This window comes from Chelonia mydas, chromosome 23, assembly GCF_015237465.2.
Source record: "Chelonia mydas isolate rCheMyd1 chromosome 23, rCheMyd1.pri.v2, whole genome shotgun sequence".
Lineage (NCBI taxonomy): Eukaryota > Metazoa > Chordata > Testudines > Cheloniidae > Chelonia > Chelonia mydas.
The window spans coordinates 3,852,417-3,868,131 of record NC_051263.2 but is presented as its reverse complement, the minus strand read 5'-3'; the positions used below and the strand labels follow the sequence as shown (position 1 = coordinate 3,868,131).

Genomic DNA, 15,715 nt, shown 5'->3' with positions numbered 1-15,715 from the left:
TTTTGCAGACAGGGAACCAAGGCACTGAGAGACTAAGTGACTTGCCCAGGGTCACGCAGGAAATCTGTGGAACAGGGACCTGAAACCAGGTCTCTCAGTCCCAGGCTAGCACCCTAACACTGGGCCATCCCTCCTCTCACTGAGCTCCGCTACTTGTCAACTTGCAATACTCCAGTGAGGAATTAACAGGCTCTTGGGAAGGCAGACTCCCTTATAGATTTCTCTTAAGTTCACTCTAATTATAATTACAATACAGCTCACCATTGACCCCACTCCATGATACACAATTCTTCTTGTGGCCAACTTCACTGGCGAAGAAAATTGTACCCGTACTGATGGCTAGAACCCAAATCAAAGTCAGCTTCCAACCCAAGCTCCACTAACCACATGCAAGCAGAAAAAGGTGACTAGAAAAAGAACACCCTTTCAATGCCAAGAACAATTGCCTACTTAAAAAAAGAAAAAAAAAAGACATCTGTAATAATGGACCAGCTGTTTAAGCCCTATAGAATCCACACCACCAAACAAAAAGGAACTTAACTAGTCAAAGAACAAGCCCCAGCCCCACACACAAGAAGGCAATGGAGAAGGGCAAGTTTCATTGTGTCCTGACACAGGTGCAGGACCAGAATGGCTGTTCAGCAGAACAAGTGACATTCTTCAGTGAAAAGTTCACTTGAATTCAAGGGCTGCTGGATCAGCTTGCTGCAAAAAGAAATCTGACCCCCCTCACCCCCATTCCCCCCGCATGTGAAAATCTCCCTATGGATTTAGGCTTGGGTAACGAGGAGAGAGTCCCAAATCTGTGGCGGCTTTGCGGAAACTGCTACAGAACTCGAGTCAGCAGAGAGCGGATGCAGGATTGAGGCAGAGATGCTTGTTGATCAAGAGTTTATTTTTAACAGCCCCTGGGAGAAACGAGCAGCATATCGTAACGGACTGATCATTTAAAAGCAAGGAAGTTTATGAATCACAGCTGTTTCTCGCAGAGTTTGGGATTATGTTAAAAAAAAAAAAAAAGACTGGAGTGAAACAAGGATGAGGACCCTGGACACAGAGAATTAATCCCCAACACCACGCGTTTCAGAGACCAAGACATCAATTTAGCATGGTGTGAATTTCTTTGTTTGAATTAAAGACACGAGAAACCACTGTACCCTGGCAGCCTTCATTTTAACTGCAATATCATATAATTTTAACTTAAATTAAAAATAAAAATGATCAAATTAGACCAAAAAAACATGTAACTATTTGAGAACCTCCAGGTGGTTCCATTACTGATTAATTAAAGAAACCCTGTTTGGATTTACATCTCCCCAGGAAGCAATATTATGTCACTGGCAGAGTTTCATATTAATATATGTAAGAAATCAGCAATAGTGCCCAGGTTTGGGATAAAAGGACATACACAGAGGACCCAAATGCCATATAATCCTGGCACTTTGTGAGCTTTCATGCAGTTTTTCCAGCACTAAGCATTCCTAAATGCATTGTGTTTAGTCAGCCAGCGGACAGGAAGGCTACTTTATTGCAGTCAGATCTCTCCTGGTTGTCAGTCAATGTGAGCAGAGTTCACTGTAACACTTCACCACTTGGACAAATCCACAAAGGAAGGAGAAGGGAGCAAAAGCCAGGGACAGTCTAATCACTTGCCCACTCTGCTCTTGTGAGAGACGCTGAACAGCAACGCCAAACCTGTCAGACATGCGTGCAGCATGGTACTTCTGTGGTCAGTCATTCCAGCACTGGCATCCTCCTTGACACCCCCCACTCTTCAATGGGGGCCACAGGTGGCTTGAATGAAGTCAGTCTCTTACCAAGTTGGGTGCCTATCTGACACACAACTGTACAGCAATTTCAGTCTCAGCACTAATTTACTTCTCCAGCTTGCTAACTATGCCAGATTTTAGAATGAAGGCATCGCCTGACGGCCACAGACTCAGGAGAGGAATCCTGCATTGCAGCTTCTTCTATGTGCATACCAGGTTTACCACGATTGTTTCTAAACACGCACAGGAGGGGTACGAATCAACAGACTGACCCCCTCCTATTAGCGGGGAGAGGGGGAAGGTCATTCGTTCATTCAGAATTCATTTCACCTTCTAAGTCCAGAGCTGTATAGCAAGCAGGCCAACATTTATTCTGAACACGTTAGGGACGGAGAAGCACAACTGCCACACTTCTCTTATCGTGTGTCTCAGGGCTTTGCACCAGCAGCTGCAAATGACAGAGCAGCCTGGGCATTTGTAAACAAAAACAAGCTTCAAGGGAGCAGTTTAACTTGGGGCGGGGAGAGACTGGCCCCACACTCAACCGGTTCACATTGGCTCAATGAGGTTTTAAAGCTCGACAGTGCTATCTAGACAGAGAAACTGGCAAGACAACTAAAAATCCATCCTCCCAACCTTAGCTTGGAGAGACTGAGCGTACAAAGCGCATTCAGAGGCTGGCAGGAAAGGGGGTTAAACCCTCTCCCTGAGCTACAGGGGGGGACTCCTGAATGCGTGGTGCTGTCCTGGCTAGGCGGGTTAGGCCAGTTGCAGGGAATTAATTCTCCTCTCCTGCAATACGCTGTGGGGAGTTGGGGGCTCAGTCCAGCAACGAGACACAAGAGTGCTGTGCCAAAAGGAGAACCAACGGGTGCAACGGGATTACATCACCTTTCCTCGGACTTGGCTGAAGTGAGCCAAGACCTTTGCTATGGACTTCGGTTAAGGAGAGCCTATATGCTTGGTTCTTAAAGGGGCAGCACATTGTTTATATGTCCTTTTGCTGACGAAGGACTCCACAAAGGTAGTTTGTGAAAGAACGCCCTTTCAGTACCAAGTAGGTGTTCCCAGTCGCCGTACAGAATACTTTCCAGCTCCAGCAGACTTGTTGACTCCCGGTAGTAAAAGCAGCATTCAGCACTTTATTTTATTTTTCCCACTGGCTTCCTGGATTTTGGTGCACACCTAAAAAGGATATTGGCTACATAGGGAAGAAAAAAGATCTCACCAGGTCAAGGACATGAGACTACCCGAGACTGAAAAAGTTTCTGCCATCCTGGACCCTGATTGTCCGCATACTCCCTAAGGAGGGAGAACAGGTCTTCTGAACTTAATGTAGTAGTAGGAGCAGCTTTGTACATTAAGGGGTGACAACACACAGATCTCTAACGGCTGGAAAACACTATGTAACTTCTCAGTGTAATTACTCATACTTGTCCATTCTCCAATTCTCTTATTGAATCGAGTCCTTCGCAGCTGTCACCCCCAGTCAACGTCCATGTTCACCTACAAGAAAGGAGTTCTCAAAGTGCGAGCTACTGCCTTTTGCCAGCCTGCATTCAGTCTCTTGATGGCTGAACCCCAAAGAAAATCAGGAACAGGGAAAATGTGAAGCTTCCAAAAGAATTTGGCCAGGTCTTACTAGTTGTATTACCATAGCCCCTAGGAGCCCTTGTCATGAAGCAGGACCCCATTGTGTTAGGTGCTGTACATTTTTAATGCTATTTGATGTATTACAGTAGCACCTAGGAGCCCTAAATATGAAGCAGCACCCCATGGTGCTAGCCGTGTACAAACACAGAACAAAAAGATTGCCCTTGTTCCAATCTAAGTAACCACTTTCCACAAACAAGGACCATCCTTTGCCACAGTGATTGCGTGTAAGACTTTATGGGCGAGCAGCTCTGGAACAGCTGGTTTAAGAGCCTCAAGGAGAATAACTTTTTGTAACGATCTCCAACAACAGCTTCAGGACAGTCCTGTGTTTGCATAATGCCTAGCACAACGGCGCCTGATCTTGGCTGGCCCATACGTACTACGGTAATAAACAGGGTTAATACTACCATTTAGCATACACTAGCTGCCTGCGTATTTATGCTCACGTAAGAGTCAGAACATCCTGGGAACAGGACCAGGTCACTGAATTCTTTGGATGCCTTTTCCCTGTTTTCCTCATTTGCACCTTCAAGTCACATCTCATCTACCCAACGCGTCACATCCCTTTATTCCACAAGCACATCTCACGACATCTGCTGAAAAGATCTGGTCACAACTCCCTTCCTTTGCTCCAGACTTTTACATCCCATCTGCAGGTTTGTTCTTTGCTGGCATGATCCAGCTTTTCCAAGGAAGCCACCAGCAGCTGGGGTGTTTTCAACACCTATATTTCACATTTTAAAGTTCCCGGGAAAGAGGAAGCTCTTCTCTGGACTGTAACAAACAGATCGAGTCCCAGTCTAGAAGCCAAAAAAAGGGAGCATGGGCAGAGCTGTGTGGGAAAAGAGACAGATCAAAAGCTCTCCCATTTTACAGCCAGCCAAGAGAGAGGTGACCAGACAAGTCAGATACAATTACGTGATGCCATGTGACTCTCGAGGAGATGGGAAGTGTGCCAAGCCTTTCCAATCAGGCACATTTGCTCTCCTGCTACCAGCCAGACACCTCATTATGGCAAGTCACATGAATATGACATTTAAGCAGACAGGATCATTAAGAAAGCCAAAGGGGTTTTTACTGCCACAGAGGAAAGCAACAAGGTAACTGCATCGCAAAGCGCTTATGAGAAACACGGGTCTGCAGTTACATCAAAGAACAGCTAAGCTGGGTGAAGGCCTCTGTGGCCTCTCTGTTACATAACAATCTAGACAGAGCTAGCACCTGTGGGCAGAGGGAGAACACAGACTCTCTCTTCCCTCCCAAGAGCAAGTGTCTACAGGACACGCACAGATTCCTGAAGCTGACAAGTAGGTCAGCACAGGAATAATCCCAGCAGCACCTCTAGCCCATCTGAAATTCTCTGGGAACAGAAGGCAGCCCAGTGCAGCCCCTCCCGTAGCCTGAGAGGTATCGCGGTTAGGCAGCATCAGTCTCCCATGGGACCAGCAGAGCGCTTACTGTGATGTACAGACAGCACCTGTGCCCTGTACTGTGTAAATGCAGGAGCCGATCCCCCCCATTCCCCAGTTGAAGGAGGGGGTAGGAAAGGAACAATCTTGTCACAATTACCCTCAGATCACAAACTTCTTGTATTTCAGGGATGATTTTCAACAGCCCATGGGCTCTACAAAGAGTCCAGTTATACCGGAAAAGACTTGTTAGCATGGCTGATTCTCACACTGGCAGAGGGCATGCGCTGACAGCAACGAGACCTGCTGCCTAACCAAGGTGAGAAGGGATATTTGCGGGGATGTGAGAGAAGTGTGTTGTCAGCACACAGGCTCCAACTTCCCATCCAGGGCAGTGAAGTCATTCACCTGAGGATACCGGGGAAGTGTGCCGTCCTCAGCTGCACCAGAGGGGGATATTATGGGGCGCTTCCCCCCATGACAATTAGCCCCTATTCACAACAAGGTGAGGAATTGGGAGCTTTGCCTGAACATCAAACAAGCCTTGCATTTAAAGGGTAGCCAGGAAGCCAAGAGGCACTTCAAAAAAGAAAGCCATTCTCCCCCATACAGAAAGCCATGAGGATATGCAATGCATAACCACTGCAGCAATTCACACCTTAATGCCCCAGCTGGGCTCATGGCTCGTGCTGCATATCAAAAAACAATCTGAATAAGCCCTCCCGTAACACAGGACGGATCTAAAAAAGGAGAGATTTTTACACAGGCAATGGGGAAAGTGCCCCTCCAGGAGCCAGAGACATGAAAGCCCAGCAATCTACTCCCTTCTGCAAGGTGAGCCTCAAGAGGATCCGTGGCACATGTATAAATTTCCAAAGGGGACAGTAAAGGAGAAACAGTCCTACCAAATCCTTAGAGCAGGGACCCACTTTCCATTGAAAAAAGCCAGCCAAGGGCTCTCATCTTCCTACACATGCTGTATGTATTTGAACAAAGATTTACTTCCCATCTAGTGAGAGCGAGCAGCAAGAGCTAGAGCTAACTGCAGCCTCACTAACGAGCTGCTTTGACAGGTTTCAGGGTAGCAGCCGTGTTAGTCTGTATCCTATCCGTAAAAAGAAAAGGAGGACTTATGGCACCTTAGAGACTAACAAATTTATTAGAGCATAAGCTTTCATGAGCTACAGCTCACTTCATTGGCTACAGACTAACAAGGCTGCTCTGAGACACCGTTTCCAGCCACTGTATGATGGAAGGCAGGACAAGGGTAAAACAGTACACAGGGCACGCCAGGAAAAGTGCACAGAGAACCAGTTTAAAGAAAGCTTGGTCTGGACACCCGGTCCAGCAAACATGGGTGCAAGCAGAGCTAATACACAGGAAGACAAGAAAATAACATTTTCTTTCAATGGTTAAAAACACCAGGAGCAGGGGAGAATCCCGGAGAGCCACCAGTTCACCCAGTGCTCCCCTCTTACAGCTGCCCCCAACAGCATCAAAGGGAGGAAATGAGAGGTGCAGATAGATACACGTTACAAGAACTGCCCACTCGAAGACTTGGCCATTCCCAGCCCTTCAAAGACCAATGGGGTGTTGAAGGTAACAGGTAGGCTGTGGAAGAGGCCACAGTCAGGCGAGTTCCCACAAGCCCATCAGCAAGGCCCATTCACATGTCCATGGCAGCATGTGCGGGTTGTAATACAGATCGTAATGCATCTGTGGGAACTTTCGCTCAGACGTTCTCCCAGCTTCTGTCTACAGTCTCAGGACACAGGAAAACACGGGCAGCAGACAGGAACATGCTCAAGCCTAAGAGGTGGCAAGCACTGGCCAGAGAGACAAAAGAAGGGGTTTCAAGGTAGCAACAGTTCTAACCACACGCACTATCCTGGCCTAGCCAGGAACTCCCTTAGCTTCCTCCCCACATAAAATAGAAAATGCAGCACTCTATCCTCAGAAAGGGCAGGACACTCCTGCTGATTTGCTCCAGCTGCTCCCAATTTCAGAGAGGAATGGAGCAGACATTCCACCCATTGCTCCCTTTGAGGTAAGGGCCACTTAGCCATACTCCTTTGGAAAGGCCACCCTCTGATAGACAGCAAGGTAAGCCTTTCAACATTCGCGCCATCCAACATTCTCACCCACTTTTGCAAAGCCCTCTGCTCAAGGTCAGGGTTTCCCTGTTGCACTGGAAGAGAAGAGTCCATTGTAAGTTTCCGTAGAGCAAGAGAAAGAGAGGAAAGTGACCTCTCTGGAAGAAATTTCATCTGTCTCAGAATGCAGCCCCCTTTTTTCAGAACATCTCCAGATCCATTTGCTCCTATGACATGAGTTTCAGCCCAACAGGAAGAGAGGCAGCAAGGTGGGGAGGCAGGGACTGGACACCCTCTAACAGGTCTTTTCCCCTGTTAATTACTCGACCCTTGGCCTGGTTTTCAGAGGGCTGAGCACCCAGGCATCCCAGTTAAATCAGCAGGAGCTGTATGTGATCAGCAGCCTAAGGGAAAAAATCAGTCCAAAAGCCTATGACCCTAATATGCTGTTACCCTCGACACAATACACTCGACGGCAGTGTTCTACGGGAAAACGAACGCCCTCCGAACAGAGCCACGTGAACCATTCCACAGCTTTCCCTGGAACATAAGAATGGCTCTACTGGGTCAGATCAAGGGTCCATCTAGCCTTGAATCCTGTTTTCCGACAGTGGCCAGTGCCAGGTGCCCCAGAGGGAATGAACAGAACAGGTCATCATCAAGCGATCCATCCCCTGTCGCTCATTCCCAGCTTCTGACAAACAGAGACTAGGGACGCTACTGATGGACCTGTCCTCCATGAATTTATCTAGTTCTTTTTTGAACCTTGTTATGGTCTTGGCCTTCACAACATCCTCTGGCAAGGAGTTCCACAGGTTGACTGTGCATTATGTGAAGAAATACTTCCTTTTATTTGTTTTAAGCCTACAGCCTATTAATTTCATTTGGTGACCCCTAGTTCTTGTGTTATGAGAAGTAGTAAACAACACTTCCTTATCTACTTTCTCTACACCAGTCATGATTTTATAGACCTCAATCATATCTCCCCTTAGCCGTCTCTTTTCCAAGCTGAAAAGTCCCAGACTTCTCAATCTCTCCTCATACGGAAGCCATTCCATACCCCTAATCATTTTCGTTGCCCTTTTCTGAACCTTTTCCAATTCCAATAGCTGCTGTCCGTGTTCCTAAATCTATATGGCTCCATCTGGTTTGTTAATGGGTGTCCAGAGAAGCCAATGTGACTTGAGCAGATCTGCTAGGGACCCAATGGATTGATTCCAATGGAAGATAACGGACAACTTTTTCAGTCTCCCAACTCAATCTGGACACCCATTAACAAACCAGACGCAGCCATAAAGGTTTAGGAACACTGACAGCAGCTATTCTGTACCACACCGCCCCCTTCTCCCATGACACTTTGAGACTCATTTGCTCCTGTTACATGAGTTGAGGAAAGTTCCCAAGAATGAGCGGATGGCTCACAGGAGCAAGAATGGGTTGCAAGAGCTTTTCACCTCCAGGTCACTGGTTCAAATTCAGCCTAGCCTGGTAGTGAAAGGAGATTGCCACCATCTGTTTGACGATCCCTTTGCGAAATAATTCAGGGGTGCTCACCCCCGTTTTTTAGGAGACTGGTGACCACATCATCAAGGCAACAGGCATATAACGGCATTCTGAATGGCAGTATCAGCTGTGTGCTGAAAAGATCATGGAGATGCAACACCTAGGTATCTCTCCTATGAAAATAAAGAGAGGACTTATTTATTCAGGACAGGTTTCAGAGTAACAGCCGTGTTAGTCTGTATTCGCAAAAAGAAAAGGAGTACTTGTGGCACCTTAGAGACTAACCAATTTATAATAAATTGGTTAGTCTCTAAGGTGCCACAAGTACTCCTTTTCTTTATTCAGGACTGCCCATCACCAGCACAAAAGGGTTTCCCCATGGCACCTCAGCAAAGGTTAGGGACTCCGGAAAGGAGGCACAAAGCATCATTGGAAAGTGCTTCACAGAAACATCCAAGGCACTGCTAAACTATTCATCACCTGGATTGCTATGAGGGTATAACACACTTCTAAGGGCTGATTTACGAAGAGACCCAAAAAGTGCGGAAGGCTTCCCTGGAGAACATGATGCACAAGGCCACTGACCCATGAACACGCCAAGAGGAAGACGGTGACAGCTGCAGACACAGTCTACGCTCTGAAACACCAATGCCGCACTTCATGCTAATTTGGTGGCTGAACCCTCAGATTAAGATTAAAATATTACCATAAAAAAAACACCAAACCAACCCTCTTTGGATTAAGAGAAGGTCTGAGCGGCAGAGAAGGCGTGACAACAAGATCTACCCCAACAGGGAGTGGGATGAGAACCGCAACAGGCTGTTCAACTGAAGACTCCTGCACCTTGAGTCAACGACAGAGTCCCAGAAACTCCATTTGTAACGAGGAGATGGACTGTTTGGCAGAAGAGCTCGACTACACACGGAGCAAGTCACTTTCATGCACAGGACGGACGTCTGCGGTCATACCACTAGTTGTCAGCACAGAGAGCGTGAGGAACCTGAAATTCCCTGCAGCTATGCTTGTAAGATCCACTCAAGTCTGAGCAACAGTTGAAGTCTGCAAAGAACTGACACAGCCATTGACAGCTGCAAAAGAGGAGGAGCAAGTCTTATGAAAAACTGAGCAAGACCTATCGGAACTGGGGAACTCTCTCTCCCTTCTCGTGTTCAACAACTGAGCAGAATTAGCGCTAATGGGAGAATCTAGAATGTAGTGCGGGAAAGTTTGCTGAGCTATTTGATCCATGACCACCTTCCCCATTGGGACAGCGCATGCGGAGCAAAAATGTAGAACCCTGAACTAGTCCAATACCCCCAAATCAACATCATGGAGTTTCAAGGGAAAACCCAATACCCAGGATATTTCAAAGCGTTTGCCCCCAACACCAAGAAACCCTGCCTTTACCTAGCACATAATCCCTTCCCGTCGTGCACACCCCCAGGAACCCACACATCAATTTTGTTCTGATTCTTTCCAGTGGAAATTGAAGCCAATGTCACTGATGGATCCCTCAAAGCCCCCTCAATACCATCACGCCCCCTGCTGGGAAGAAGACACTTGTCAGGACTCGGCCCTGAAAGAACGGGATTTAAAGGGTGTACCGGGTGCTACTACGGAATGCTCTGAAGGTTCTTTACAAAACCCCAGAAGACAACACGGCAGAGCGCGTGCACGCCCACACACCCCATGCTGTAACTAGGCTTGTTGTGCTGAAGAGGTCCACGCAGCCAAGTGTGAGCGACCTCTACAGAACTACAGGGATCTCCTATGGCTCAGCCAGTACCTGGGCAATCGCTAGCTGTGCACAGAAACAATTCTTATTTCACTCCTCTTGGCTGGTCCCTGGGCCTGTCTATCTTAAAACTGGACTCTCTGGCTTAGGCTGAGAACTGTTCCTCTCTCCTCCTCCTCACTTTGTAGGAGGAAGTAATCCAAATCACAACCAGTGAGCAATGTTCAACTGGCCAGTTACTAAGAGAACAGGGATAACTGAGTACCTGGCTAATTTAATTGACACTCCCCCATCCCCAACCATAAATCTAACCTTGTACCATTCGCTCATGCAGGAAAGATTATTATTGATTCCTGGTGCAGACATAACCAGCCTTGCAGAACATGTTCAAACAGAAACAGCGCCCTCTTGTGGCATTCACCAAGCAAACAGCACTGTAGCTCACTGCGGACATTGTCTACGGACAATTGTCATTGTCTACGGACAATTCCCTTGTGTAATGAGGAGCAAAACCCAAAGAACACAGAAAGCACCTTACCTTAGCCCCTTGCTCGTCCACTGAATTACTACCTGCCAGCAAAACAGAAGATGAAGAAGAAGTCAGTCACTTTATCAGCCAACACTGCAACATGAACACTGTTACAAACAGGTACCAGACCCATGTGTACACCTGGCCACATTACATATTTGAAGGCCTCAACATAACAAACAGATCTCTGCAGACAGCAGAGAAACTCCCTCTCACTTCCCCGGCCCGAAAAGTTGTGGAACAAGATGTCCCTGCCTTCCCACTTTGTTCAGATCAAAAAACACCCAATGCAAATCAGCGATGCGGTCATTCCATTAATTTGTGGGAGACTTTGTGCAAAAAGTAGAGCATTAAGTGATGGTAGTGCTCAGGAAGGGTTCCACTACCATCCACAAGGAAACGGAAGACTACCTTCTAAACAGACTGCAATAGTACAGACTGTCTCACTAATGGGCCTCAGTTCTGTGCCAGAGATATCAATGCTAAGTTTCCAGAAAAACATTTTTAAAATTGCCATTAAAATACAAGAACCCCTTAAAAAAACCCCCAGCAATCTTGGTACTGTGTTGGGATATCAACAAACTCCCTTCCTGGCTAATCTGACTGGCCAGACACCTTTTGCATGAAGGACGGATACTACAGTGATGTATGTCATGTAAGTATCTAGACAGACCAAGGAAGGGAGGTTTAGTGGATTAGATTGCAGGCTTTTGGGGCTAAGGACCATACCTATGTGTGTTTGTACAGCATCTAGCACAATAATGCCTCGCTTTATTTAGTGCTTTGAGATCTCAAAGTAATTTACGTAGCACTCATAAAAGGAATGTCAGGGTTAGATTTCCCATGCTGTGTTCCTTTAAGAACTGAATATCTGATGAGTCTGGGGGCGTACCATTTACAAAGGAGGTCAGTACCATTACCTCCCCTTCTACAGACGGGGTCCTGATCCTGACTGGGATCTCTGAACACCATGGTAATATAAATAATAAAAATGGAAAGAACAGAACTCCTGGGTTCTATTCCTGACCCTGCTACCGACTTGTTGTGTAGCAAGCCATTGGCATGCACCGTAAGCATCTATACAATAGGAATAATTATCCTTCACAGCCTTGCAAAGGTGTTGTGAGCTTAGTTTTTGTAAAAGACTTGAGATCCTTGGAAGAAAGGTAATAAAAATACAGCCAGTTATTGGGCAGGGGGAATCAGCTGCTAGAGAATAATCAGAAAGGCACTGAGAATAACACATTTGCTGGCATTTTTATAGAATTGTTAATACATTTCTATCCCAAATGGATTGGAACAGCTTACCAAAAATATAGATAACTGCTATCCCGCTACCAGCTCCCATTAGCCCTGCTATCCGGAGCACCATTTTCTTGGCATAGGCTGTATTTTCCTTCTGTTTCTTCTCCTGCTGCTCATCAGAACTGGACCCTTTCCCATCTCCTCCCTCTGTTGACTACCCATGGAGGGTGGGAAAGAGAAGAGATTTAAGTTATCAGGTGTGAAAGTTACAGAAGTTAGGGTTCATAGCTACAGAGAAGAGAGCCACACACAGGCAAATAACTAACTCACTGGACTCAAAACCTCTAGGGAAAAATTCCACTGGCCTTTCTGTTTAGTACCAGAACGTGATTATAGAACCTTTTACAGAACTCCCCGTGAAAGGAATAAAGAAAGCAATTAACATAATCAGAGAAACTAAAGATGGAAAGGATCCATTACATCATCTAGCCAGAGATCGGATTAGCAAATTCTTCAGCCTTTACTGTATAGACAGTATCCTTCAAAATGTAAGTCAATATAGTGGAGTCTGCCTGAATATGCAGACTGCCTGAAACAACAGCTCTAAAAGGAGCATTAACTGCTTCATTTATCCAAAGGGAACTCTGAATCCTAATGAGGCAATTAAATGTCAACAATGTTACCTTTTTTTATGCTGATCAAGCATGCAAGATGAAGATTTGTGCAATCCACCCAGCATGGCTCCTCCTGATGGCGTTGCTAGAGTAAGTACCACCATTTTTCCCCCCATTCTGACCCCACGTCTAATCCAGCCATCACAGCCTGGGAAAGACTGGTCTTCCCTAAGGTTTCCCTGCACTATTAATGAGGCACAAACTGTCAAATGCTGTGCCAATCGAAGAAAAGACCCTGACCTCGAGAAAATAGCATCAGACTTGCAAACTTTTCCCTCATCCACTTGTTTGGGGAGAGTAAAGTACAAGGTTTTTTCATTAATGATCAGATGTCCTGGCAAAGGGCAGGGGAGTGGGGTTTTGTGCTTAGTGTGGTAAGTTTTCATAACAATTTTACAAGACTGCTTTAAAGTCCCGCTACCAGGGTACTTTCCCCTTACGTTGTGGAGGGTTAAAATGAACCACTGGGGAAACGTTTGCCCCCGAGCCTGAAATCTGAATGCCAAGTCCTAACCAGAATACAATTTTGTTTAGCAACCATTTGAGAGAGCCGATATTTTAAACCCGGAACAACTATAAAACCAGCAATAGGTCTGTTTTTTACTCCCGTGGTTAAAGTCAGAATGGCACTGTAAAGGCTGATACCCCACTGAAATGCAGGACAGAAGAATATGACTACCCAAGCAGAAATATGGTCACAAGACCAAGATTAAACACCCAGCTGCCTTTGTGAAAACTACCATAAGAACTGTAATGCTTCCAGGTGGTCAAGACTTCTGGGCTAGATCTCATTTGAAAAAGAGCAACTTCCCTGTACCAGCCAGAACTCCCTAGTACCATGTCAGGGAATTGAGGTTGGCACAGGTAGATGAGCACATCCCCCATTGAGATACCCACACAGCTCCCTGCAGCGCCCTGAGTTTTTCCTGGTTGCTTCTCCTCCAAACACTGACCAGACCAAACCATGCGAGATGCAACAGGCAAACCTTCTAGCAGATAAAGAGTGAGTGAGTGAAAGACAGCAACGGACGTGCCAGTGCCAAGGGGGACAATACAGTGACAGTGAGTAAGAATTCTCTCCCATCCCAGATTTCTGTGGAACATCCTAATTTCCACAACCTGCTTGTGGGATGTTTTGGGGTCTTGGCATTAATTCTGGAGCCTGAGACACACCGGGTTGTGAGAGGACAACGCTGACTCTACGAGGCCTCTCAAGTACATTTCAGCAGCGCCACCTTGTGACAGCCAGGTAGAGACCCTGATGACCTTTCTGCTGAGGTCATGCCTGCCTCTCAATGCCAAGTGGTGGCCATTTCTGACAGTATACCAGACAGGGTCTTGTCCCATCCAGTGACAACTCCCCTTGTCCCTAGACCCTCCCCCTTGCCCACAAGCTTGCCAACTCCATCATACCCCATCATCAAACCTGCCTTTCAACTCCCCACACGCCATCCTCCCAACCAGTTCACAACCTCCCTCTCCGCTTTTCCTTCCCCACCACTTCCCGGCCCCCCTTCCCTTTGGATGGCAACCCCCAGCCTTCCCCCTCACACCCCCCACAACCATGCCCTTCCCAGTCCTCAACCCCCCCCCCCCCCCACTGACAACCCCCACACACCCTAATCCCCTCCCAGCCATTTCTGATCCTTCCCATTAACAACCCACCTCACCACCCCCCACTCACTGATAACCCCTGTCTCTCCCTCCCTCCACCCCCGAATGCCCCTATCCCAAGCTCCCTTCCTTCCCACTGACAACACCCTCAACCATTTTCTAGTGTCCTCTCCTCCCCTCCTCCCACATACACCCCACTCTCGGTTGTAGTAACTTGGCCAACAGATTTACCCCAATGGTGAGTTTATCTGTAAAAAGTGAAGGTATCCTCATAAGAGATCACAATAACCTGAAACATCAAATGTTGAAGGGAAAAGGTATGAAAAGGAGACAGACAGACTGAACGAGTCCGAACGAAAAGGCCGGCTGATATAACTCAAGGTTTGTGGTAAGATAATGCCTGGTAAACAAGGCGAGCGTAGAACTGGAAATCAGTGAACCAAAACTGGTGTGTTGGAAAGTAGGCCATCCCCCCCCTTCCCACCCCCCCACGACACCTCCAACCCCTTCCCACCGCACATCCCCCCACCCCCACCCTTCCCCCCACGACACCCCCCCTTCCCACACGCCCATCCCACCACCACAGCCCCCCAACCTTTCCAGTCCGAACAAAAAGGCCGGCTGATATAACTCAAGGCTTGTGGTAAGATAATGCCTGGTAAACAAGGCGAGCGTAGAACCGGAAATCACTGAACCAAAACTGGTGTGTTGGAAAGTAAGCCATCCCCCCCCCCCTTCCCCCCCCCCACGACACCCCCAACCCCTTCCCACCGCACATCCCCCCACCCTGGCCCACCCAACCTCCCACGACAACCCCACTCCCCCTTCCCCCCACGATACCCCCCCTTTCCACACCCCCTTCCCACACGCCCATCCCCCCACCACAGCCCCCCAACCTACCCACACCCCCATCCCCCCCACCACAGCCCCCCACCCTTCCCCCCACCACAGCCCCCCTTCCCATCCCGTCCACCACAGCCCGCCTTCCCACGCCCCCATCCCTCAACCCCCCCGACACCCTCCCCCCCCCAAGAGCAGCCCCGCCCCCTCCCCGCTGGCCCCGCCCCCTCACCTGCTGGTGCTGCCGTAGCTTGTCCTGCAGCAGCGCCTCGGCCAGCCCCACCCCCGCGCCCTGCGGCGGCGCCCCCGCGCTCAGGGCCCGGCCCGGGGCCGCCCGGGGCCGCCGGCAGCAGCCGCCCCCCAGCGCGCGGACCCCGCACGCCGCCGCCACAACCAGCCCGCGAGCCGCCGCCGCCATCTTCCTCCTCCCCCCGGAGCGCAGCGCGCAGGCGCCGGGTGCCGCCTCCCGCCCAATCGGAGCGCGTCGAGCCCAGCCCGCCAATCCACGCGCGGGGGGAGGGCAGGCCGCAGCCGGGGAGCTCAGCCAGTCAGAGGAAAAGTCAGTGAAGGCAACGCCCACACCACGGCCGTCCACCAATCAGACATCGGGGTGCCTGACCCCGCCTACCTTGGCTAGGCAGACCAATC

The 15,715-nt window shown here is 48.5% G+C and overlaps 1 protein-coding gene across 5 annotated transcripts in view; it reads right to left on the bottom strand.

Annotated features, from left to right (window-relative positions):
- The window catches only part of TIMM50 (translocase of inner mitochondrial membrane 50), a 46,893-nt gene extending 31,393 nt beyond the window's left edge, over positions 1-15,500 (bottom strand). The window contains exons 1-3 of one of the 5 annotated variants that reach the window (XM_037884716.2): positions 15,300-15,500; positions 12,003-12,153; positions 10,704-10,735 (exon numbers count right to left, since the gene is read on the bottom strand). In XM_037884716.2, coding sequence (XP_037740644.2) covers positions 10,704-10,735; positions 12,003-12,153; positions 15,300-15,485 — 369 coding nt within the window. In that variant the 5' untranslated portion in view covers positions 15,486-15,500. The other 4 variants (XM_037884715.2, XM_037884714.2, XM_037884717.2 and 1 more) reach the window with 4 other exon arrangements.
- Positions 15,501-15,715: the final 215 nt, after the last annotated feature.